The sequence below is a fragment of the Piliocolobus tephrosceles genome, chromosome 6 (genome assembly GCF_002776525.5).
Source record: "Piliocolobus tephrosceles isolate RC106 chromosome 6, ASM277652v3, whole genome shotgun sequence".
NCBI lineage: Eukaryota > Metazoa > Chordata > Mammalia > Primates > Cercopithecidae > Piliocolobus > Piliocolobus tephrosceles.
The window spans coordinates 35,841,967-35,869,317 of NC_045439.1; the positions used below are offsets into that span (position 1 = coordinate 35,841,967).

The 27,351-nt window shown below is 43.9% G+C and overlaps 1 protein-coding gene across 1 annotated transcript in view; it reads right to left on the bottom strand.

The window, feature by feature from the left end:
- Positions 1-25,605: 25,605 nt before the first annotated feature.
- The window catches only part of TTC9 (tetratricopeptide repeat domain 9), a 32,337-nt gene continuing 30,591 nt past the window's right edge, over positions 25,606-27,351 (bottom strand). The window contains exon 3 of the mRNA XM_023230281.1: positions 25,606-27,246. Coding sequence (XP_023086049.1) covers positions 27,167-27,246 — 80 coding nt within the window. The 3' untranslated portion in view covers positions 25,606-27,166. The remainder of the gene's footprint in view (positions 27,247-27,351) is intronic.

Genomic DNA, 27,351 nt, shown 5'->3' on the forward strand with positions numbered 1-27,351 from the left:
TGCCTGAATATTGAAGAAACCCCATTCCTCATCTCCAAATCCCTCATGTGGCTCTTTCTCCAATGTGAGTTTCAGAAGACTCTGAAGTGTGAGAAATCTCTCTGCTTTGACTAGTCTTTTGGGCAAGGCCTCATGTGTCAATAAGGGTGTGTCTCCTTCCTTTCCAGCTCAGACCCAACTATTTTCTTTCATACAACACGTACTGTCCAGTGGAATTTCTTGCTCTTTCTTTTCACACACACCCTAAGCGTTCACGTCTATAAGCCTTTGCTCCTGCAGTTTCCTCTACCTGGGTGCCTTTTCTTCTTCTCTCCTTGTGTCCGACTCATGGTCATCCTTTAAGGCCTTTGCAAATACCACCTTTTCCGTGAAAGTCTCCAACTATTCCTCTCTTCAGAAATGATGTCTCTCTGTCCTGTGACATCTTAAAACAATTTTTTTAAAACTTCAGTATAGCACTTTAGAATTTTGTTGTCATTACTGACATCATCAACATCATCATTTGGCTGGATTCACTGAGAATCTACTATGTGCCATGAAAATATTCCATGTTCTACAGTCTCATTTGCTTTTCTGTCTTGTAAAAATAATTATGTATGTATGTATGCATGTTTTCTTCCTTTCTAGCATACAGTAATAAAGCAAATGGAATTTGGAATCAGATTTGAGTTTCGACCCGAGTTCCATTATTTGGTTGTAGGACTTTAGGCAAATTACTCAGGCTTCCTAAGCTTCAGTTTTCTTGTTGGTAAAACAATGATAGTAACATTTACCTCATAAGGGGTAATTGTATTACATCAAATAATAATAATTGCCAGCATTTGTTCAGTGCATATTATATGCTGGGCAGTGCTCCAAGTACCAATTCTGTATTATTTAATAATTTAAATCCTCACAGTAACCCTATGAAATAACTAATAGTACCCTTACTGTACAGAGGGAGAATCTAAGGCAAAGAAGCCGATCAGTGGAAAGCTGGAATAAGAATTTTGACTTTAGAATCCTCACTTTTATTTTATTTTATTTTATTTTATTTATTTATTTTTAGACTGAGTCTCACTCTATTGCACAGGCTGGAGTGCAGTGGTGCTACCTCAGCTCACTGCAACCTCTGCCTCCCGGGTTCAAGCAATTCTCGTGCCTCAGCCTCCTGAGTACCTGGAACTACAGGTGCCCGCCACCATGCATGGCTAATTTTTGTGGAGACGGGGTTTCACCATTTGGCCAAGCTGGTCTCAAACTCCTGACCTCAAGTGATCCGCCCACCTCAGCCTCTCAAAGTGCTGTGATTACAGGCGTGAGCCACCGCGCCTGGCCAGAATCCTCCCTTTTAATCATTACCAACAACTGCCTGTGTGGGGTGGATGATAGCTGGCCTGGGCTGGATATTGTCTGGACAGTACATAGTCCAGTATCTGGCATGTATTTAAAAACTGGCAGCTGTAATTCTTATTCCCATTCTTATCACTCAGGGCTGGGGTCTATCCCGTGCATCTCTGTTTCTCCACAGCACCTCATAACACTAAGATCTTGCATTTGTTTACCGTTTTCCATGTGCCAGGGATTGTGCTGAGCCTCTAGCCCTAGCAAATGAACAAATAAGTGATTGAATAGATGAATGAATGAAAAGATTAGACAAAAGCTCTTGAACAGTAGGCGAAGAATATCTGAAAAGAGGATTCATCCCTTCCAGTTTACTCACCAGGAAAGACGATGATGGGGTGGAGGAGAGGCCTCCCAGGGATCTGAATAACTCCCAGTATTCATCAGTATTTTCATTAACGACTTGAAAGACGGAGTGCAGAGTATGCTAATCAAATTGGTGAAGCCTGCGAGGCAGAATAGAAGCTGAGCACTTATGAGGGAAGCTGGAGCTTGCAGACAGTACTTGATAAATTGGAGAAATAAACAGAGTCGATAAACAGAGCTTCAGGAGCTGCAGACTTGAAGTGGCTCCAAAGGATCAGCTGTCTCTAATGGATTTGCCCAGAGAGATCTTTGACCCTCTTTTCCTTGGTCTTCACCTGGCTTGATTTCATCTTTGGAGCAAGCCTGCCTGAGGGGTACACAGTTTCCTTGATGAGGGGACTTATTTGGGCCTGGAAGCCTGATGGACGAAGTCCCCACTCCAAAAGCTAAGCTGTCCCCACACTTCTTCCTGGCCTATGCCTTGCTCACCTTACCCATCTGCCTGGCTGTGTCTCCATGGAGGAAAGGGGCTGGCTCCACCTGCTCCCCAAAAAAATCAAGACTCAGTAAAAACATAAACTTACCCCATGTTGCCTGATCCCTACCCACCGAAATGGTGCTGCCCTTCTCTACTTCCCATACATTCCTGTTGTCAACTTCTTTTCCCATTTGAGGCTGCCCAAGAGGTGATTCTGACCTTGGCTTTTCTTGGGAAAATGTACTGGTGTGAAAGGAGGGGAAATGAGACAGTGCGATCTGCTGGGGAAACTCCACCTCTGCCCTGCCAACCTCTAGGAAGAAGACAAAGTCTAAGTGGTTTGGCAGTTACAGGAATGTGCGGGCATTAGAGTTCCAGCTTCATCCTTCTTCAGTTACGTGGTATTAGGTAAGTTTTTTAACTTCTCTGAGTCAAGCTCTTTTGGTTACAAACAATTGAAAGACCCTTGGTTGATCTTTTTTTTTTTTTTTTTTTTTGAGACGGAGTCTCGTTCTGTCACCCAAGCTGGAGTGCAGTGGCTCAATCTCGGCTCACTGCAGCCTCTGCCTCCTGGGTTCAAGCAATTATCCTGCCTCAGCCTCCCAAGTAGCTGGAGCTACAGGTGTACACTGCCACATCTGGCTAATTTTTTGTATTTTTTGTAGAGTTGGAGTCTCACCATGTTGGCCAGGATGGTCTTGATCTCCTGACCTTGTGATCCACCCATCTCGGCCTCCCAAAGTGCTGGGATTACAGGTGTGAGCCACCTCGACTGGCCTTCTTTCTTGATTGGCCTCAGGGTGCCTATGACCAGACACTGACATTCCAGTCCACCTTTATGAAGAGCCTAAGAGGGAGGACAAATATCTCTGTATCCAAATCCACATTTCTGGGAAAAGAAAACTGACTGGCCCCACTAGAATCAGGTTTCTACACTGGCCCCGTCAGTCAGGGCTGGCCTGAGGAGTGGAGGGTGGTATTGCTGGGTATCAACAGGCCAGCAAGGGCCCATCTTTGTGGGTAAGTGAAAAGTTCTCAGAGAAAAGGAAATCACCCAATTAGATGTTCAGTGTAGTCTCTGAGCCTCAATTTTCTCTTGTGAAAAATGGGGAAATATTACCTGTCTCATAAGAATTGAATAAAATATTCTATGTAAAATGCTTAGCATAGTGGCTGATACATAGTAAGGGCTGCCAGTTGAACAATTGCTCTTTATTCAAGATAAACATCACTGGAGTTGGCAGGAAGATCCCTGAGGTAGTGTGGGCTTGGGAGGGGAAGGGTAGTGCAGAAGGCACAGGCTGGAATGATGTGAGTATGGGGAATGCATCTCTATTCATTTGTCCACTGGGGGAGACAGGGTTGTAAACCATTGGGGGTGTGGACATGCAAATGTTGTTCCTTCAGGAGGCCTGACTCCTAATTCCCAGCTGGAGAACAGGCCAGTGCTACCATGTCGTGGGTTTAAGCACCCAAACCATCCTTTCATTTATTATTTCATTTAACAGATATTAATTGAATACCTAGTATGTACCAACCTACTGGTTGCTGGAGATACAGCATATTTGCATTCTAGTAGGAGAGAAAGACAATAAATAAAAATAAACAAGTAAAATATATGTTACTGGCAAGTGCTAAGGAGAAGGCATAAAGTGGGAAGAGGTATGTGACATGTCAGCCAGGTAAGTGAATGTTAACATTTTAAATGGGGTGGCCAGGAAGAGCCTTCCTAAGAAGGTATCTTTTGATTAAAGACCTTGAAAGAAGTGATGGAGCTAGTCATATTGTCTGGGGGTGGAAGTTGGGGTGGGGGAAGATAATTTCAGATAATGGGAATAGCTAGTGCAAAGGCCCTGAGGTGGGAGCCTGCTTGGCACCATTAAGGAATCACAGAGAGGCCAGTTATCGCTGAAGCAGATGGAGAGAGCAGGTCAGAGTATTATAGGACCCAATGATGTTGGACCCTGTAGTACACAGTAAAGTACTTTAGCTTTTACTGTGAGTGAGGGAGAAGCCATGGGAGGGTTTTAAGCAGAGGAGTGACGTGATCTGAATCAGGTTTTCAGGATCGCTCTGCAATAGAGTGCAGGGGTCAAGAACAGAAGTAGAGAGTCCGGTTAGAGGGTGATGCTAGGGGAGCTAGAATTATGTCTTGGAGCGGGGTGGCAGTAGGAGTGGTAGAAGTAATTAGATTCTAGACATATTTTGAAGGTAGAACTGACAGAATTTGCTCAACTACTGCTTTGGCCTGCTAGCAGTGACATCAGTTCCAATTCCAGGCCCCTAAGGTGTAAGTTGGTACACGATCCTTCTTCCTGCCACCCAATCCTTCCAAAACATGTCTGTCAAACACGCTCAGAGGTCACCCCCATTTCCATGGAGACCTGAGGTTTAGAGGACTCCATGGGGTCACAGCCGTGGCTACTGGAGTCAGGAATCTCTGACGCTCTGAAACTCGAGAAGCATGAGGGATTTTGATGGTGGCTGCAGCTCTCTTTCAATTTAGTGATCTGACAGTGGTCCCTGAAAGTCACATCTTCTTTCCCTTTTTAGTTTTGGGGTGCCAATTTAGGGGTCCCAGGATTGAGTTGCCAACCCAGGAACAAGTTGCCAACCTAGAAGGGCATGGAAGAACCAAGAACCATTAAGAAGTACTGAACTTGGAGTCCCCCAAAAATCGGTTTGTGTCCCAGCCCTGTCACCATGGGCCTTAGTCTCTTTAAAGGGGGTCCAATTAGCTTATTTCAAACTCTAAAGGTCTGTGAAGTTTGGGCAAGAAAATGTTTTGTTGGTCAGGTGCAGTGGTTCACGCCTGAAATCCCAGCACTTTGGGAGGCCGAGGTGGGTGGATCACCTGAGGTCAGGAGTTTGAGACCAGCCTGGCCAACATGGTGAAACCCTGTCTATGGCTGGGCACAGTGGCTCATGCCTGTAATCCCAGCACTTTGGGAGGCCGAGGTGGGCAGATCACCTGAAGTCAGGAGTTCAAGACCAGCCTGGCCTACATGGCAAAACCTCATTTTTACTAAAACTGCAAAAATTAGCCAGGCATGGTGGTACATGCCTGTAATCCCAGCTACTTGGGAGATTGAGGCAGGAAAATAACTTGAACCTGGGAAGCATAGGTTGCAGTGAGCTAAGATCGTGCCATTGCACTCCAGCCTGGGCAATAGAGAGAGATTCCATCTCAAAAAAAAAAAAAAATTATTATTGGAGATATTTACATCTGTGGACTTTGGCTCCATCAGAGTCCTCATTTTTTCAAATTGAGCCTCCTATACATCAAGAGAGATAGGTGAATTACATTTTTCCAAATTGACATGATGACAGAGAAGATGCCTTCCAGCTAGACTAGCCGGCCTCATCACGCTTCCATCAACAGGCCTCACTTCTGAACCCGAGCTGGAGATGCTCACCTCAGAGGCAAGGAGTGAGTCAGCAGAATGAGGAGCACGGGAAGGCAACACCAGCAGTTTAGTTTCCTTGTTCCTAGTTGCCTTTTACTCTCACGTTTCTAGTGGGTTGCCTTTTCAGAAAACAAACGAAACTTCGCGATTAGCCCCAGGGCTGCATGCATGACAGAGGCACCCGGAGTTCTTGGGAAGGGAGCCTGTCTGTATTTTCAGTGCCACCAGGTCATTCTCCTTTCACTAGCTCTTTTGGGGCATCTGTCTGATGGGAGGAGCTGTAGAGAATTTGAGCTCTCCTAGCTTTGGACAAAGGGAATCCCTCTTTTGTGACAACACAGGGCCTGCCAGCCATCTTGAAACCAGCTTGGGAGTTGCTCCTTCAAGCCGATGGCGTGAATGCCCCAATTCTCCCTTCGATACTCCTGAACTGGTCATCATGGCCCTTAAGCCTGAGAACTAAAAAAAAAGTCCTAAGCCCCTCAGCCGTATGAACAGATCCCCTCTTGGCCAACAGGACCCTAGAGAAAACTTAAAAACTAAGTTCCCAGCCAGGACGGGATGGGAGGTCAGACATGCCTCCTTATACGCCCTCCCTTTTGCAGTTTAGACGCTGACCAGCACTAATGTTAAAATAGAGACCATGGCCGGGCGCAGTGGCTGACGCCTGTAATCCCAGCACTTTGGGAGGCCAAGGCAGGTGGATCACGAGGTCAGGAGATTGAGACCATCCTGGCTAACACAGTGAAACCCTGTCTCTACTGAAAAATACAAAAAATTAGCCGGGCATGGTGGTGGGCGCCTGTAGTCCCAGCTATTCTCAGGAGGCTGAGGCAGGAGAATGGTGTGAACCCGGGAGGCAGAGTTTGCAGTGAGCTGAGATCACACCACTGCCCTCCAGCCCAGGCGACAAAGCAATACTCTGTCTCAAAAAAAAAAAAAAAAAAAAAAAAAAAAGGAGAGAGAGACCATAAGACTAATAGAACAGATCAATTGTGGTAATAAAATATCAAGTTATAGGCCAGGTGCAGTGGCTTACGTCTGTAAGCCCAGCACTTTGGGAGGCTGAGGTGGGTGGATCACCTGAGGTCAGGAGTTTGAGACCAGCCTGGCCAACATGGTGAAACCCCAACTCTGCTAAAAATACAAAACTAGCTGGGCATGGTGGCACACACCTGTAATTCCAGCTATTCGGGAGGCTGAGGCGGGGGAATTGCTTGAACCTGGGAGGCAGAGGTTGCTGTGAGCCAAGATTGTGCCATTGCACTCTAGCCTGGGTGACAGAGCGAGACTCCATCTCAAAAAAAAAAAAAAAAAAAAAAAAGATACCACGTTATAAACAGGACCTAAGGCCATGCCAGGCAAGATTAAGTCATGAACCCCTACATTTAAAGAATAAACTATATCCCAACTGCCACAAGGGTTTTCTTCTTCTCTAGTAATCAAGCACTGGCCTTGGGATAAGCGATATTGAAACAACTGTAGCTTGTCCACTGCCAGATGCTAATGAACTGACCTGTTCCACAAGCCAAAACTACAGCTTTCATTGGACAAGAGGCTGATTTCAGTAACTTTCTCCTGATAAGTGCCCAATCACCGTGGACTGGTTCTGGCATTTACAGAGCCTGTGCACTTGAGTGACATCATGTCTCTGCTTCACCTTTTGACATATAGGGCTTAACTACAGTGCAATTAAATGGTAAGTCTCCACCCCAAAATGAACATGGGACTCATGTAAAATGCATGTTTGTTCAGTATGCATGCATCAGGACCCCCTTCGTGAATATTTATAGTTCCTCCTATTACCTGTTGAATATGTATACTTAGCCAAATTTACCCTTCAGCATAAATTTCTGTTCCAACTTCTCCTCCCTTGAAGTGCCTGCTAACAGTCTCTGCTGAAGGCTACTTTCCAGCTTGTCAGGTTGGCCACCCTGCAGGCTGTAAACCTGTACCAGAAATAAAGCCTCTTCTCCAAACTTAGAGATCTCATGATTTTAAAGCTGACAAGACCATATTTCCTGAATGGCCCCGGAATGAGTGATGCGGGCTTGCTGATGATGCTGTTTGGGTGTCTTGGAGAAAGATTGATATACCATATAATGGTTTTTTTCCCCAATTGAGACTCGGTGAACAAACTGTGTCAGAATCACAACTCACTTAGGGATTTTGCTTTATGATGCAAAAGCTGGGATGCATAGACAATAATGAGATGGGTGAAGTGCGAAATGAGAGCAGTGGAGGCTGAGGAAAGGAGAGGTTTTCATTAGGGCAACTTTAGGGCATAGGTCTGCCCTCGTCTTAAGCTTTGTGCAGGAGTAGGTGAAGCTGAAATGGCTCTAGCTATTCAGCTTATTTTCTTTGCCCTTAATTTTTACTGAAACTCTTTTCCTTTTTTGTGACACAGAGGCTCACTCTGTCGCCAAGGTTGGAGTGTAGTGGTGCAATCACAGCTCACTGTAGCCTTGACATCCCAGGCTCAAGCAATCCTCCCACGTCGGGAGTAGCTGGGACTACAGGCATGTGCCACCATGGCCAGCTGTTTTTTTTAATTTTTAGTAGAGATGGGGTTTCATCATGTTTCCCAGCCTGATCTTGAATCCCTGGGCTCAAGTGATCCTTCCACCTTGGCCTCCCAAAATGCTGGGATTACAGACATGAGCTACTGCTCTGGGCCTAATGTAAATTCTTTCCCCTGGCTATTCACTGTTGAGACTTCAGTGGGTTATGAATACTATTATATGCCTATCACCAAGGATGCAAAAATGAGTAAGACACATGGTCTTACTGGGCCTAATAGCATGTGCCAGTAATTGCAGCCGCTTGGGAGGCTGAGGCAGGAGGATTGCTTGAGCTCAGGAGTTCAAGACCAGCCTGTGCAACATAGTGAGACCCCATCTCAAAACAAGAAGACACATGGTCCCTGCCCTTGAAATTTTGTCCAATGTGAGAGACAAACATGTAAACTAATAATTAAATGCTCAACCCTTGGCTGAATAGCCAGAGTTTACCTTTTAAAAATTCAAGTTGGTTGTTCTTAGAATAAGCTAATTCTTATTCAGGTCACTCCCAAATATTTTGTGGATGAGAACTGGTTAAAAGACTTCGCTTAAACACTTACCATACTCTTATCTCACACTTGCCTGTGTAAAAGCTCAAAATTTCCCCTCTGAACACCCATGCTAACACCCCCATCTTGCTCTTTGTTCTTTTATATAGGCCCTTTCCAGTCAAATGGTTTTGGTTCCCACCTCAAGATCATGGTATCAAGTAGATGATAAAAAACTATTTGCTCCAGCTCATATTATTGGCCTATACCTATGATCACAGCTTCCCAGTGCATCCCAGGTTCCTCTTCCTCAATCTTCTACATTCCATTCTGTTTTGGTCTGGTCTACACTATTCTTTTTTTAAGACAGGGTCTCACTTTGTCACCCAGGCTGAGTGCAGCTCACTGTAGCCTCCTGGGCTTAAGCAATCCTTTTCTCAGGCATCCAAGTAGCTGGAACTACAGGCATGCACCACACCCAGCTAATTAAAATTTTGTTTTTAATTTAAAAGTGTAGTTTTAACAAGGAAACTACAGGCGCAGTGGCTTATGCCTGTAATCCCAGCACTTTGGGAGGCCGAGGCAGGTGGATCATTTGAGGTTGGGAGTTTGAGACCAGCCTGATCAACGTGGAGAAACCCTGTCTCTACTAAAAATACAAAATTAGCTGGGCTTGGTGGTGCATACCTGTAATCCCAGCTACTCAGGAAGGCTGAGGCAGGACAATTGCTTGAACCTGGGAGGCAGAGGTTGCAGTGAGCTGAGATTGTGCCATTGCACAATGGGCAACAAGAGCATTGCTCTGGGCAACAAGAGCAAAACTCTGACTCAAAAAAATAAATAAATAAAAAATCCTCCCAACTCAGCCTCCCGAAGTGTTGGGATTACAGGCATGAGCCACTGTGCCTGGCCAGCACTATTCCTACTTTTTTTTTCAGATGGGGGTCTCACTATGTTGCCCAGACTGGTCTTGAACACCTGAGCTCAAGCAATCCTCTTGCCTTATCCTTCCAAGTAACCAGGATTACAGGCAGATGGCTATCACACCAGTGAGACCATGTATCTTCCTCACTTTTGCATCTTTAATGATAGGCACATAATAGTATTCATAACCCACTGATCTCTCAACAGTTAGTGGCCAGGGGAAAGAGTTTACTACAATACAGGCCAAGGGCAAGGAAAAGAAGTGCACCTTGAATACTCTTCTTCTTTTTTTTTTTTTTGAGATGGAGTTTTACTCTTGCTACCCAGGCTGGACAGGCTGGAGTGCAATGGCGTTATCTTGGTTCACTGCAACCTCCGCCTCCTGGGTTCAAGCGATTCTCCTGCCTCAGCCTCCCAAGTAGCTGGGATTACAGGCAGGTGCCACCACGCCCAGCTAATTTTGTATTTTTAGTAGTGACAGGGTTTCTCCATGTTGGTCAGGCTGGAGTGCAGTGGAGAACTCCTGATATCAGGTGATCCGCCTTTTTCAGCCTCCCAAAGTGCTGGGATTACAGGCGTGAGCTACTGCGCCCGGCCATTGAATACTCTTCTATTCAGAGGTGCAAAGCCATCAGCCAATTCTAGACCCCTTGAGCTGCCTGAAATTTAACCAGAAGCTGATTTTGCTACTGTCCTCTTGCTTGTTTGCTCTTAGAAGAGCAGCCATAACTTCCCATAACTCAGACAAGTCAAGGGGTTGAAATGTGAGGCAAGAAAACCAAGCTGCACAGAGACAATGGGTAGAGCTGCCAGGTTATGAACTAGGCCAGCATGTGACCTTCCCAGCAAAGCTCAAGATTCTGGTTCCCATTCCTGATAGGGCCCCAGAGGTCAGAGGCCAGACCCCAATCATTATGCAGCAATTCCAGAAGGAGAAACGGTTTGGGGGCCTGAATAGCCAAATGTGCCAGTGGGAGGGTAAAGGAAGCACCTCCGCCTTATTCTCTTATAACAAGCGCCTTTTGGTTGGAAGTCATAGCTTTTCTTTTTTTTAAGTGGTAACTGGTAGAATTTTTATATTTACTTTTAGATTATCTAGTTAAAGGAAAAGTCAACTCAAATGGTCAGGGTAGGAGAGAAGACACATATTATGGTTTTAAAAATCCAACTGTCTTTTGTTAGAGTTGGATAAAAGGCAGGAAGGGAGGCCAGAGGTTTTGCAGGGAAATCCCTTAAATATGCCTCTTTTCTTTTCTTTGCTTCATCAGCAAACATTTATTATGATATGCATATTACAATATGCAAGAATAGGTCTTTCTGCCTGAAATATCCTTCCTTCTCCTCCTTTACAGCTTGGGCCTAATCAACAACCATTTATTCTTTAGACCTCAGTTCCCTGATACTTTTCTCCCTTGAATAATGATAAGGCTTAAAATGCAAGCTGCCCCCAAATCCTCAAGTATGTGGAGGTATTATTAATAATTTGTAGATTTTTCGCTGAAGGCACTTTTGATGTGGAAGGGAAGAAGGGTAGAGAACAGGGGCTTGAAGTGAGCGGGAGGAGGGGCTATAAGGTGGTCCCACGCAGGGTAGCAGGGAGGTTTAGGAAGGAGAGGCTGGGGATCTTCCATACTGATTTGTCCAACTTCTCAAGCTCTGAGGAAGCTTGAAATTTGAATCAGAATTTTTATCCTGGACATTCAGAACCTGATGTGATTTTATTCCAGGTAAAGGAGAGATTAAAGTAGTCAGAATGGGTTAGTACCAGACACAATTGAGGCTGAGAAGAGGATGTGCAAGCCCTTGACATCCTGGGGAGAATGGAGGGCTCACCACCTTGGGAAACAGTTTCCAGCATCACAGGGGGCCAAGAATGTGGGCTTTAAAGTTGGACAGCCTGGGTGCACACCTTGGTATTTCCATTTATTAGTTGTAAGACTCTGGGCAATTTACTTGGTCCCTCTGAGTCTCAAATCTCTCGTCAGTAAAATAGAGGTTAGAATAATAAGTACCTCATAAAGTGACATTTACAAACCCAATAAGGATAGCAAAAAGCAGTTCTGGCACACAGTAGTCAACAGTTGTTTTCTATTATAGGATTGGATTATTCTGTAGGGAGGAAAATGGGGAATGAAATGGTAGTGTTGGGGGGATGGATTATAAGGGATGTATTGGGGTTGTGCAAAGAAGGACTTAAGAGTTTAGTCGGAGGCGGGTAGTTGGAGGCAAAGGTGGTGTGTGGAGTCCTTACCTTGGTCCTCAAGATTTTTGGAATGGTGACATGCCAAAAAACTTAGCGACACTTAAGAGTACTGTGGTTTATTTATAAACTATATGTGGCTAGATAAAGGAACGGTCAGAAGGAGTATCTGGATACAGGGCTGGGGATTAGCTGACTCTGCAGGCTGTCTGCCTGTGCTCAGGAGTCAGGCCACTCTATCCCCTCCTGCTTAGTGTGGTCCACAGACCAGCTGCATAGCACCACCTGGGATCTTGTTAGGCAGAGCCTTGGGCTCTGCTCCAGTCCTGATGAATCAGAATCTGCATTATAACAAGATTCCCGGGGTGATTCATGCATATATTTAAGCTTGGGGGAGATGTGTGAGCTGCTGAGATTTAAAAACGCTTTACACCAGGACAGAATGCCATCAGGTGATGCTAAGAACCTGATTACATTCTAATTTTAAACTAACTTTATACTTTAGTGGGCTCATTCTTGAATAAAATCTTTGTATATGGACCAATACCAGGAGGAAACCGTATTACCAATGTGTCTTTGACATATTTAACCTTCTTGACCCTGACTCACGTGGGTACGGGCCCATGCATACGTGCATGTGTGTACACACACACTATAACATCAGCACTATTCAGCACGAGTTTTGATTACCAGACATAATTCCTGTATTAGTGATTCACTGGACATTCCCTAATGCATAACTTCTATTAATAGTCTTTTAAAAAATTCCCCTATTGCCACCTGCCAGGGGATGCAGGAAATCAATTCAAACAACCTTCAGCAGTCCTGAAGGGGAATTTTTAGGTCTCTTTGCAGAGAATCCAATCTCAGAAGGACTGAGAGCTAGGTTAAAGAGTCTATTGCTGTGTCCAGCGTGGTTCCTTGAATACATCATTGCTGTGTGCCTCAGTTTCTCTTCTGCAAATGTGCCACATGATTGACAAAGAGGGTTTCAGCTTATTGAACAGACTCCCCCTTTCCTCTTCTGTTTTACCCTTCCTTTTTCTGGGTCCTAAAGAGACCCCAGGTTCTTTTAACTAGATGCTGGTGTCAACCTGGGATAGTGTAGATTTAGACTCAGACTCAGACAGTGAGGCTTAGAGGCTCAAAAAGTAGTTTGGTTGCAGGGAGTGAAAGGGGAATAGAAGAAGCTAAAGGATTTAGTCCTTCTGCAAGCTCAATGCCAGCTCGGATGATACTTGAGAGCCCTAAATTATCTCATGCTCAAAGGTTTACAGTTCAGTCCACTGTGAGTGTGGTATTAGTACCTTGCTTACACTGAATTACATGCCAAATGGGCCACCGGCATGCCTTTTTAATTTCTTTATTTCTTTATCATAGATGTTTCCGTAAAATGCTAGTCTACTAAGAACCTGTAACCATGCCTGATAGTCAGATACCCCATTCCCATTGTTCTTACCTCTATCCCTTCATCTTTTCTCAAGCCCCTCTACACGGACCAGGAAGGACCAATTCCGTATGGAGTTACCTAGGATATCCTACCATGTGTTTATGGAATATTAGGACTGTAAAAGACTTTACAGTTCAGTAACTGCCAAATATCAGTTTATGAACCAGTACTGGAATTCTAGCTTCTAAAAAAAATAGTTTCCTAGACCCCATCATGTATATTTTTTAAAATGCTCGCTGGCTGATTCTGACACTCTGACGGATTTCTGACTCATCTTTGCCCATTTATAGGTGAGTATAAGGCCTGCCACAAGCTCAAGTCCCACAGCCAGGCATGGCAGATCCAGGTTCACGCTTCCTCAGGTGTGGGTCAGGTGCTTACCTGCATTTCTAAGCCCACGTGTGTGTCAAAGAAGCAGAAGCCCTATAATGCTGAATCAAAAATAATCAAAAAGTAAAAATGTAAGGAACATTTCGATAAAGTCACCTTGACTACCAGAATTCTCCTCTGAAAGAGGGGAAGACCGATGTGTTTCAGATGTCCCTCCCTGACCCCTACCCCCAGCCTGCCCTTTGCCTGTCCCCAAAGCCTCACTGCTCTGTGGTTGGGAGAATGAGGGAATGGACTATGTCTCTCCATGATTGCACAGTTTCAGTTACTTCTAAATCTAGAAATATCATTTGCCTTATAGGCTGCCAGACTCCACTTAGGACTTACCAAAACAGACAAAGCAAAGCAAAACAAAACATAAAACCAGACCAAACAAGAGCTTTCGCTCAAGACTCCTCAGATGACCTTGGAAAGCTTCGCGGCCTTCTCTTGTGGATGACTGACCCAGCTCTCAGTTCTTCACTTTGGGAGCTCTTTTCTTCCCTCCACATTGGTAATCACTTCTATGCAGGTGACTCTCAGACCTTCCTCTGAGTCATTCCCCTTCCCCAGCACACATCCCACCAGGATGTCCTGTCATCACCTCCCTCTTCACTGCATCCTAACAGAACACAACCCTCTCCATCCACATGTGTTATCTCCAGGTGCCCCCATTTGGCTGGCACTTTCACAATGCTTCTCATTTTCTAAGCTTGAAAATTGAAGGGATGTTTCTAGTTAAGTACCCTGGACTCCATCACTGGTCTTGTCTTATGTTGGATAAAGGACAGAAGGAATTATTAAGTCTGTAGGTGGCATAAAGTTAGGGAAATTGGCAGATATGGTTGGGAGAATCAAGACCAAAATGTTCACAAGAAGCTATGAGGAAATATGGAAAGCAATATGATTATATTTAATAGGAATGAAATTGTATTGCATTAAGATAAAAAAGTTACAATACTATATTTTCCCACTTATGTGAATGTCAGAAACAATTTTTGTCTTTGTAAAATGAATCTATAGGGCTAGAAATCAGAATAGCGGTTGCCTCTAGGAGTTTGAAGAGGAGATTGACTAGAAAGGGGCATGAGAGAAGTTTCTAGGGTGATGATGATGTCCTATATTGTGATTGGTGTATTGTTGCAGGAGCGTACTCACTTACTAACTAATGCTTGAGATCTGTGCATTTTGTGGCACATAATTATAACTCAATAATACAATATATGAAATTTCTTTGGAGTAATTTATTATTGCTTTATATTGTATTATTCTTTAAAAAGTAATGGTACAAGTAAGAGATGGGGCCACAAACATGCTACATTCCAACTGTGAAATGATTGGATAAAAAAGCAAGGCATTTTGCAATCCAGAGGTAGGGAAATGATGATGGTTCCCTGTTTTCTGTGCTGGCCGTACAGTTCTGTGTGCCATATTTAAAGAGGGACACTAGGCCAGGTGCAGTGGCTCATGCCTCTAATCCCAGAATTTTGGGAGGCCCAAGCAGGGGCCCTGTTTGAGCCCAGTTTGAGATCAGCCTGGGCAATACACTGAGACTACCATCTCTACAAAATAATAATAATTATTATTATTATCTGGGTGTGGTGGCATATGCCTGTGGTCCCAGCTACTCAGGAAGCTGAGGTGGGGGAATCCTTTGAGCCCAGGAGTTTGAGGCTGCAATGAGCCATAATTATGCCACTGCACTCCAGCCTGGGCAACCTCATCACACACACACAAAAAAGTGAAGGACACTAACAGACTGAAAAACAAAGTTCAGAGCTGAAAAACCTGTTAGCAGAGGAGTTGAAGGAACTGAGAACATATAGGCTGGAAACTAGAAGATTATAAAGACAGCTCGGGTGACTGACTGTCCTTAAATATTTGGAACAATGTTATGTTGAGGAGAAGACTGTCTTTCCCTGGGCAGGACCAAGGAGACTGTGGATAAAAGCTACTGAAAGACAGACTAGCCTGACATAAGAAGGTCCATTCTAAATGGCAGAATGAACTAAATATGGAATGTGCTGTCTTTGACAGAGGGCTCCCTGGAAGTGTTCAGGCTGTGGCTAGAGAGCCAACTGTTGAGGACATCATAAGGTTCTAATGTGAAGATCTATGGTTTCCCGAGAATCTACTATGTGCCAGGCACTCTGCTAAAAGCCAGAGACAATCAACACTATAAGACATGGCAAAATAAATAAACAAAGAAATAAAACAAAAGCCAGAGACAAAATGAATCACATGATTATTATTCCCCAATAATTACCAAATACCAAATAATGCTTACTTTGTACCAGACACCATCCAAAGCAGTTTACACACATTATGACATTCCATTCTCAAAATAGTTACGAGAGAATGGTACTATTACATCTCTATTTTCATAAATGAGACACACCACTCATACATGTTGAAGTCTGAAGTTGAACCGGCCAAAGGGTGTGTGCGCCAGCACGGAGCCAGAAGTGGAGGCTCATGTCACAGACCGTGGAGCCCTCTACCCCGCTAGGGCTGTCTCTCATGCAGACTACAGTCTTGACTCTGTCTTCGTTCAGTGGCAGCAGCTACAGAAGGGTCTGGGGGTGGGCACACTGGACATTCCATGAAGGAGCTGGATTGAAAGAACCAGTCCGCCCCACCAATCTGGTAACTGTTTGGTCTTCCTAGGATCTTCCTGAAGGCTGTAGAACTTTGGTGTCCCATATGGTAGCCACTAGCCACATGCGATTGTTGAGCAACTGCAATGTGACTAGTCCAAATGGAGATGTGCTGGAAGCAGAAATTACACATTGGGTTATGAAAAAATATAAAATGTATCGTTTGTAGTTTTTATATTAAGGATATGCTAAAATAGTAATATTCTAGGTATATTGGGTTGAATAAAATATATTATTTAAATAGTTTTATTGAGTTATATTGCACCATTTAAGATGTACACTCCCTTATACTTTTAGCCTATTTACAGAGTTATGCATCCATCACCACAATCAAGTTTAGAACATCTTCATTACAAGAAGAAACCCCGCACCCTTAGCTACCACTTCCCAATCCTCTCATCTCCCTGACCCCTTCTGCTAGGCAACCACTAATCTGCTTTCTGACTCCATGGATTTGTCTACTCTGGAGATTTCATGTGAATGGAATCACAAAATATGTGATACATTGTGCCTGGTTTCTTTCACTTAGCATAATGTTTTCAAGGTTCATCCATGTTGTAGCATGTATCAGTACTTCATTCCTTTTTATTGTGTATAATATTCTGTTGTGTGGATATATACCACGTTTTATTTATTCATTCATTATCAATGTTGATGGGTATTTTTTTTCCACCCTTTAACTTTTATGAATAATGTTGCTATAAACATTATAGGTTTTTGGGTGGACATATGCATTCAGTTGTTTTGGGTATAGACTCAGGAGTGGAATTGCTGGGTCACAGGGTCACTATGATTAACCATTTGAGGAACTGCCAGACTCTTCCACAGCAGCTGCATCATGTTGTATTACCACCAGCAGTGTATGAGAGTTTCAGTTTCTCTACATCCTCACCAGTACTTGTTACCTGTCTTATTCATGATAGCTATCCTAATGGGTGTGAAGTGGTCCTGCATTGTGGTTTTGATTTGCATTTCTCTAATGGCTAATGATGTTGATGATCTGTTATTGTGTTTATTGGCCATTTGCATATCTTCTTTGGAGAAATGTCCCTCAGATCCTTTGCTCATTTAAAAATTGGATTATCTTTTTATTATTGAGTTGTAATAGTCCTTCATATATTTTAGACACAAGTTCCTTATCGGATATAGGATTACACACATTTTCTCTCATTCTGTGGGTGGCCATTTCATGATGGTGTCCTTTGAAGCGCAAATATTTTTAATTTTAATAGATAGAAGGTCTAGTTTATCTACTTGTTCTTTTGTGGTTTGTGCTTTTAGTGTCATATCTAAGAAACCATCAATCCAAGGTCATCAAAGTTTATACCTATGCTTTCATCTAAAAATTCTATAATTTTAGCTTTTACATTTAGGTCTTTGATCCATTTTGAGTAAATTTTTATAGAGAAAGGTAGGGGCCTAACTTCATTCTTTGGCCTGCAGCTACTCAGTTGTCCCAGCACCGTTTGTTGAAAATACTCTTTTTTCTCCATTGAACTATCTTGGTACCCCTGTAGAAAATCAATTTACCATAAATACTAGGGTTTATTTCTGGGTTCTCATTTCTATTCCATTGATCTATTTGTCGTCTGTCTTTGTGCCAGTGCCACATTATCTGGATTACTGTAACTTTGTCGTAAGTTTTGAAATCAGGGAGAGAGGGTCCTCCTACTTTGTTCTTTTTCCATATTATTTGGGCTATTATGAGTCTCTTGAATTTCCATATGAAGTTTAGGATCAGTTTATCATTTTCTGCAATGAAATCAGTTGGAATTTTATAGGGACTATGTTGAATCTGTAGATCAGTTGAGGAGTATTGCTATCTTAACAATATTAAATCTTTCAATTCATAAACATGGGATATCTTTCCATTTAATTTAGGTTCCTTTAATTTCATCCAACAATCTTTTGTAGTCTTCAGAGTAATAGTTTTGAACTTCTTTTGCTATTTATTTCTGAGATTTTTTTGTTTGGTTGGGTTTTGAGAGACAGAGTCTTGCTCTGTCACCCAGGCTGGAGTGCAGTGGTGCTATCTCAGCTCACAGCAACCTTCACCTCCCAGTTTCAGGTGATTCTCCTGCCTCAGCTTCCCAACTGTCTGGGGCTACAGGAATGTGCCACCATGCCCAGCTAATTTTTGTATTTTTTAGTAGAGATGGGGTTTCATTATATGTTGGTCAGGCTGGTCTTGAACTCCTGACCTCAGGTGATCCACCCACCTCAGCCTCCCAAAGTGCTGGTATTACAGGTGTGAGCCACTATGCCTGGCCTATTCCTGAGTATTTTATCCTTTTTAAAATTTTATTTTAAAGAGACAGGGTCTCGCTCTGTTGCCCAGGCTGGAGTACAGTGGTGTGATCATAGCTCACCACAGCCTTAAACTCCTAGGCTCAAGGGATGTTCCTGCCTCAGCCTCCCAAGTAGCTAGGGCTACAGGAATGCACCACCATGCCTGGCTTATTCCTGAATATTTTATTCTTTTGGGTTGTTTCCATAGTTTTATTTTCATGTAGAATGTATTACTGAAAGAAATTTTCTGGCCAGGCGCAGTGACTTACACCTGTAATCCCAGTACTTTGGGAGGCTGAGGTGGATGGATCACGAGGTCAGGAGATTGAGAACACCCTGGCTAACACGGTGAAATCCCATCTCTACTAAAAATACAAAAAATTAGCAGGGCGTGGTGGCGGGAACCTGTAGTCCCAGCTACTCGGGAGGCTGAGGCAGGAGAATGGCGTGAACCCGGAATGAGGAGCATGCAGTGAGCCGAGATTGCACCACTGCACTCCAGCCTGGGCAACAGAGCGAGACTCCATCTCAAAAAAAAAAAAAGAAAGAAAGAAAGAAATTTTCTGTATTTCCTTAAAGTAACTGTTAGAAAAATTAAAATTATATAAGTGGTTCACATTACATTTCTAATGGGCAGCACTGCTCTAGAATAAAAAGGCTGAGATTAGAGAAAACAAAGGAACATAAAATAATGGGATATATTCAAGGTACTCATAACACTATGCCCCTGGAGCCACATGTGTGAGCTAAACTTGGTCTAGAATTTTCCCTGTTATAGAAATCACAAATCTTGTAGGGTTCTGACTGCACTTAGAGAAAACACGCCTAGCCGCTTGTTCCTACTCTATGTGGAGGGGCTTTAATCAGATGTAACCTCCAGGGTCTTCTGTGATTTCTCTGCTGTTTGGGCTTCCAAAGGTAGTAAAAGTGAAATTGCTTGAGCCCAGGCATGAAAAAACAGAAAAAAAGCAAGAAGACAGTTCACGTGATGTTTCTCTCAAATCTTTTCACATTATATCCAGGAAAAGGAGTACTAGAGTATTGCCGTAGGCACCAGTCTGAAGCTTACTCATCTCTTATTGCTCTTGCCCTGCCCAATTGGCTCCCCTCAAGAAATTCTTCCTGGATCTTCTGGAGTTGGTATAGATTCTCTCTTCTATGTGTTCCCATGATTTTTGTTTTGTTTTGTTTTGTTTTTTGAGACAGGGTCTTGCTGTTGCTTAGGCTGGAGTGTAGTGGTGCAATCTTGGCTCACTGCAACCTCTGCCTCCTGGGCTCATGTGATCCTCCTACCTCAGCCTCCCAGGTAGCTGGGACTACAGGCATGCACCATCATGCCTGGCTAATTTTTTTATAATGACAGGGTTTTGCCACGTTACCCAGGCTAGTCTTGAACTCCTGGGCTCAAGCGATCCGTCTGCCTCGTCCTCCTCCTAAAGTGCTGGGATTACAGGCGTGAGCCATGGCACTGAGCCTCCACGATGTTTTCTACAATATTTCCTGCACAGAACTGACACTGTGCATTTACTTTTTTTCTTCCCTATACACTGTAAGCCCCTCAAGCAGAGACAACACCTTGTTACCAATGAACCACCTAATGAAGTGATTGGAATAAGTACTGAGTGCAGGAGTGAAAAAAATAGTACTATGCTCCTTCTTCCTTTAGAAGAGAACAATTTCATAGCATACACACACACACACACACACACACACACACACACACACACATATATATGTGTATATATATTTTGGAAGCGTACTTTGGTTCAGTGGAAAGAGTATTGTTTGTTGTCAGGAAACTGACCTGAGTTCCAGTTCAGATTTGCCACTTAATATCTGCGTGACCTTGAATAAAACTCTTAATCATCTCTGGACTTGATCTCTCATCTGAAAGAAAAGAGGGTTGAACTACTGAGCTTCAAGCTTCCGTCCAGCCCTAATATTCTGTGAGACTTGCAAACCAAGGCACGTCTAGGGGTCAAATGTAGGCTCCCTTTCAGACAGGCAACTCAACGGAGCAGCTGAGATGCCCAGCCTTTCTCAGGGGCCTCCACCGCCTTCCCCTCCTCCATGTCTTAGCGAATATTAATAGTCAAGGACCTCACTGAATGTGGTTTTTAATAGAATCCAATTTCAGTCCATTTAGAGTGGGACTTTTCATGCTGACTTGGTAATTTGAACTATGCCACGCCTGATGGACTGAATGCATTTTCCCCGCCTCCGCTGCCCGCCCTGGGCTGCTGTGGAGAGAGAGTGCTGACATTGGGACCAGGGAGTGGGACATCTTAAAGCAGCTGCAGACCAGCTATTTGACCTCACAGACAGTCTTGTCTTTCCTGCCCTGAGGCATGTGATGAGGATACCAAGGGCATTGGAAGGGAAGTGGGCAATGGCCATTCTACTTCCTGGCAATGGCCGTCTCCTTGCAGCTTAGAGGCTGCTGGCTTCTGGTGGACTGTCAGGAAGAAAACTGAGTTCATTGCTGGATGTGACTGGAAGACGGCTGATTCCGAGAACCATCAGAATTATTCCAACTGATTGCTGTGGAGTCTCTTTGAAGCCTGGAGAGGCATGGGTTGGAGCATGGAGCTTCCTCTGTCTTTCTACTCCCCACCTCCAAGTACTTGTCCTGTTTGACCAGAGAGTAACCTAAGGGCCTGTTGGAATGTTTCCTTCCTTCTACAGTGCAGAGAGGGGTAATATGGAAGGTGAACGTGCAAGTATTAGCAGCCACACTATAAACAAGGAAACTGAGGCCAGGGAGGGTGGGGGAAGGAAATAAATGTTTTTTCTGTGCTTATTCTGTGCCAGCCACTGAGCTGTGACATACTTATTTCTTAGTCCTCCCAACACCCTTTTAAGGGATAAAACATTTCCCCCAGCCTGGCCAACATGGTGAAAGCCCATCTCTACTAAAGATACAAAAATTACCCGGGCGTGGTGGCGGGTGCCTGTAATCCCAGCTACTCAGGAGGCTGAGGCAGGAGAATTGCTTGAACCTGGGAGGCGGAGGTTGCAGTGAGCTGAGATCACGCCACAGCACTCCAACCTGGGCGACAGAGCAAGACTCTGTCTCGAAAAACAAAACAAAACATTCACCCCATGTATGGGTGAGGAAAATGAGGGTCAGAAAAGTTAGACGACTGCACCAGGATCACACAACTAGCAGATGTTAAAGCTGGTATTCAAACAAAACTCCATCTATCCACTGTAAAATGTCACATGGTTTGAAATGGTGGAGCGGCGTGCTCTAAAGTTTGCTGGGCCTCAGCGGTGGCCCCTTAACCTGGCTAGTTACCTCATGGCGTTCAAAAAACTATCCTGAACATTATCCCTGTGAAACTGATTCAATGGGTCTAAGGTAGAGTCTGAGATTATGTATTTTTAAAAAGCTTTTCCAAGTGATTCTGATATCTTGGAAAGCACAGGGCTGGAGCATATGGCTTCTCTTCTGACCCAAGTCTCTCAGGACATCATTTCTCAGAAGCACAGATCTAGTCCAGACCTGCATTTACCTCAAGTAACATTTGCCATTGAATCTATTATTCATTCATTCCAGGCTCAATGCGCAACGTTTTCTGAGTACCTACAATGTGCCAGGCATGGTGCTCGACATTCTGACTGCAAAGATGAATATAACACAGTGCCTGTCTTGAGGAACACCCAGGGTGTGCGGGAGATGAATGTAAACTAGAAACTACAATTTGTTGTAGCAAAAGCTAGGCTGAGGTAGGCTTGTGTTGCTTTACGAATTCAGACTAAAGGACCAAAGAAGGCTTTCTAGCAGTAATCCTGAGTCAAGGCCTATACGAGCTAGCAAGGCAAAGAGAGGACTGAAGGGCTAAGGAATAGCCAGTGAGGCAGAGGGAAGCAACAGCGTGGAAAGGTCCAGAGACCCAGCACAATGGTTCAGGGCAGCACAAGATGCTGTGCAGCAGTGGAATGTACGATACTTTGGGTATAGGACCAGGAAGTGAGCCTGGAAAGATCAGTGGAGACAAAATATGAAAGACCGTGTGTGTTGTTAAGGCATTTGGCCTTTATCCTAAAAGTGACGAGGCGCCATTAAAGATTTTACTGTATTTTTTTCTTGAGATAGAGTCTCACTCTGTCACCCAGGCTGGAGTGGAGTGGCGCCATCTCGGCTCACTGCAACCTCTGACGCCCAGGTTCAAGTGATCCTCCTGCCTCAGCCTCCTGAGTAGCTGGGATTATAGGTGCCCGCCACTGCATCCAGCTAATTTTTTTGTATTTTTTAGAAGACATGGGTTTTCACCATCTTGGCCAGGATGGTTTTGAACTCCTGAGCTCATGATCTACCCACCTTGGCCTCCCAAAGTGCTGAAGTTGTGGAGTGACATGGTCAAATTGTGTTTTGGAAGGGTCACTCTGGTAGAAATAAGACAATGAACTGTAGACAGAAGCCGGCAACAGAGGAACCAATTAATTGCAGAATTAAGAATTTATGTATGTCAAAAAGCACCATAAACAAAATTTGAAAGCAAAGCACTTGGAAAGCATATTTGCAGCATTTCTTGACAAAAATAATATTCTTAATAAAATTACAAATTGATAATAAACATACCAATATCAAATAAATAGAAAATTCACAAAGAAAGAAGTACAAATGGTCAATAAGCATATGAAAATGTTATTCGCAAAGAATCAAAGAAAGTTAAAATAACACTGACATACTATTATCCCAGCTATCAAATTGGTAAAGATTTGATACGTGATGATACCTAGTGTTAGGGTGCAGGAAACAGGGTACTCTCTAGACTCCAAATAGGAGAGTGTTTTGGTACAAACTTTCTGGAGGGTGGTTGGCAACATGTATCAAAATTCTTAAAAATAGCCAAGCAAGTCTCTTCTTGGAGTTTATCCTAAGGAAATAGTTATAGACATGTGCAAAATTTAGCTACAAGAATGTCAGCTGCAACACTATTTACAATAAAGATTGGGAACAAATGAAATAATCACTATTTGGGGACTGATGATAAAAAAAAAGGGTCCATCCATATAATGAAGATGCTGTTGAGAAAGTCTGATATGCAGAAAATGTTCATGATATTATTAAGTGAAGGAACAGAAGGAGCAAAAAACAAAAAGTGTCCAATATGCTGCCATTTGTGTGTGATAAAAGAATATATACATATGTTTGACAATGTGTAAGCATCTCCAGAAGGATGTAAAATAAATTAGAGGGAAACTAGATGCTGGCAGACAGGGTAGGGAGAAGATTTACTTCCGACTACAGAGCAGTTTGTACTTTTTGAATCTTGTGTCTGTGTATGTATTACATATTCTAAAATATAAATACACATTTGAAAAGTTATTAAAGAGTATATTCAGTGTGATCCAGTTTTTGTTTGAAAAAACCCACAACTGTGCATGTGTACATTTACACCAAAAACAACTAAAAGGTATATTCAAAAGAATACACATTTGTCTTGGGTGGTAAGCTTATGGATTGGATTTTGTCCTTTTTTTCCCTAAAACTTCTACAATACACACAGGATGCTTTCACAATAATTAAAAAGCATTAGTTTTTCCCCCAAAGAGTCCATCACAAAAGTCCAGGCAGGGGATGACAGTGCACGTCAGATGCATGATTAGTACTCCAGTTATATAGGTCAGCAGTGACATCCACAAAGTATGGAATTAAATCACAGTTCTTGTTTTGGGGAGGGATGAGGAGAAGGAAGCTGAAGATTTGGTAGGGAGAATGAACCTGGTTTTGTGCTCTAAAGCCTTTGTTGGACAAAGGCACAGAAAATTCAGCCCTATCACCCCAAACATCAACCAATACCCCAGGTAGCTTTTCTTCTTTGGGATTATTTAACTTCGGGTCACAGTGAATGGAGTTCCAATAAGCCTGTATATCTAAGTTACCAAACAAGCAGATGACCTGGACGCTTGTCCTATGAGCTTCTGAGAGGCTGTCCTCATTTCGTTCTGGTTTTTGATCTTTCTACATGGGATGGCTACAATCATATCGCCAACTGTCCAGCCCTGCCCCAGCACACTCATGTAAACAAGACCTCTCTCCTGTCTCTGCATGGGGAATAATTACTCGGAGTCCTTCCTGACGCATAAAGACCAAGGGAAGACCCTGGAAGTTTGAACTGGTTCTCCGGGTGACCTCTGCCCTTCTCTTCATCCTTCAGATCCTAACAAACTATCTGCCAAATCACAAACGTTCTAAGTTGGAGGCTTGGGAAGGGGGGTGGGGGTCAGGGGGTTTGAACACATGCCCGTGTGGGGCCATAGGGTAGTTTTGGGTTAGGGTCATATAAAGCCAACTAGGAGGAAGAGGAAAGACAGCCTAATATAGTAGGGATTGGGGAGAATGTGGCAGCTGAAACAGCTTCTTCCTTTTCCTCTTCTCCAGAGAGTGAGCTCTAGGTGAGTAACGGCAGGGCCCTCAGTATTTCCAGCACCTTCCCATAGTCCCCACTGAAAGCCTTTGGGGAACTATGTGAATATAACTTACGCTGCTCTCTTCTGGGCCCCTCAGCTGTGATTGAATTCTGCTGTGGTGGGGCATCTGCTTATATAATTAACCCATATTTAACTTTGTGTTTCCTTTCAGTCTCAGTTGTGACCCTTTCCCAATGCTGGGGATGGGTGATGAATGCTAGAGGAGTTGTTGGGATACATGCTGGCTCCATCAGTAAGTAGAATGAGCAATACATAGACGTAACTATTGGACCTCAGCTGCCTTTTTCTGACCTGTCACTGCTCTGACCACTAGGGATTCTGGCCTCTGGTCTTTTTGGGCCCTTGAGTAAATACATGAGAAGGCCATGTACCATCACTGACATCATGAACACTTTTCAGGTTAATACATATAGTCCTGTTCTCAAATGGTTATAATTGCCCAATATTATACTTATAGAGAGGCAACTAAGTATAGCATAGATACCAGCCAGAGCTCTGGAGTCAGGCAGGTCTGGTTCAAATCCTAGCTATGCCACTAAAGGCCATGCAACCTTGGGACAATTAATTTTTCTGGTTTTCAATATTCTTACCCATCAAACGGGAACAGTATCCCAGAGTAACTGCATGAAAGAAATGAGATTATATATGTAAAGATCTGAAGATAATGCATTTAATAAATCCTAACTATTCACATTATTGCATCTGTATATATTTTAATTTTGTACAACATTGTCTTTTTCACTAGTCACACGAAAAATACATGAAAGTGCTCTGATAATTTTAAAGCATTATATAAATTAAAGGTGTCATTGGTAATAATCTCATATGCATTTCTTAACCCTTCCATTTCCTTGAAGACTGAGACTACATCCCATGTCCCACAGCACATTACACAATGATGGGCAAACAATACGCCCTCAGTAAATCTTTCTTGTTTGACCGAAGCAACATGGCTTAGCATAATGAGCACAGACATCAGGAGACTAGGCTGGGATGAAATTAGTTTAAGGCAGGAGAGCCAGTCTGCAGTCATAATTTATTCATTCAACAAGTATGTGTTGAACACATTCTATGTGCTAGATATTGAGTTCGGATAATTTCATCAAAAGAAGATTGTACAAGTTCTGACAAAGCCAAGCCCCTGGGCGGTCTCCACAATCCCAGCCCACTCTTAAAAGCACAAAGGCTGCAGCCACCATTGTCTGCCACTGGACAAATGGCCAATTGCTTTGGGGGAAGCCCCATCCTGCCTGGCTGTAAGTAGCTCTGACTGAGGGTTGGAGGAAGGAGTAAAAGTGAGGGAGCGGGCTGCTTCCAACAGAACTGACAAGAACTACTACCTGTTAATTTATTTTTATTTACACTGAATCAGTCCACAGTTCATTCCCCTAGTCTATATGATGCTCTTTCCCCTGGTCATCATCTTTCCCTCCCTGTCACCTACACAGTCACCGTGTCCCAAACCTTGGCCCACTTCATCCTGCCCTTCTGCGGTCACAGCTGCCTGCTGGGTGGGAGTCCGGGGGAATGGTATGTGTGGTCACCAGAGGGCACTGAGTGGGCTTCAGTGGCATGTGAATCCTGGCAGAGTCTCGGATCCCTGACGGGGAGAGGAGAAAGCACAAGCCAAGACAACAAGTTGGGGAAGGAGGCAGGGGCTAAGGTGACTGGTCGGGGTTGGGGGTGGGAACTCCAGTGTACACATTCACAGTCTCTATGTTGGCTTCACCAGTGCTTCTGCTGTTTGTCTCGTCCCTGGATTTCGAACAGTTGCCTTGAGATGCTCTGGCTGTGGTCTGTCAGGAAGGTGTGGAAGGATCCAGCCCATGGGCTGTGTGCCTGCGGCCTGTGGGATGGTATACCTGCCAGGCTCCGCCTCTGTCAGAAGCACTGGCCAAAGTCAAAGCCACAACAGCATCCCAGCCTGTGAGACTCCTCTCCAGCTGTCCCAGCAGAAGTCGGGCCCCTCTCAGTCGCTGACCTGCCAGAGGAGAGGATGTCTCCAATGTCTGGGCGACCTACCAGATTCCAAATTTGCATCTCTCCTTCTTTTCACACTGGGAGGAGACAAAGAGTTGGGGTGCAACAGGAGGAAAAACGGGGAGCCAGAAGAAGTGGGGAGAAAGGGACAGAACCCAGGACAGGGCTCTCCACCAGGGTGTGTCTGGAAGTCCCCGGTCAGGTGTGGGCGCAGCTCTGGAGCTGCTTCCTGGTTACATGGCTTCTTTCTCTCTCTGGGAGCATCGGCTGAGCTTCATCTCCGTCAGCTGGATATACCGAATCACGTTGGTGTCTGTGAGGAGAGAAATAAACCTTAGGGATCACCAGGTGAGGGCAACTATCACATTTACACAGAATCAGCAAAGCCTGTGTCTGCAGACAACCAACAGGCCAGGCT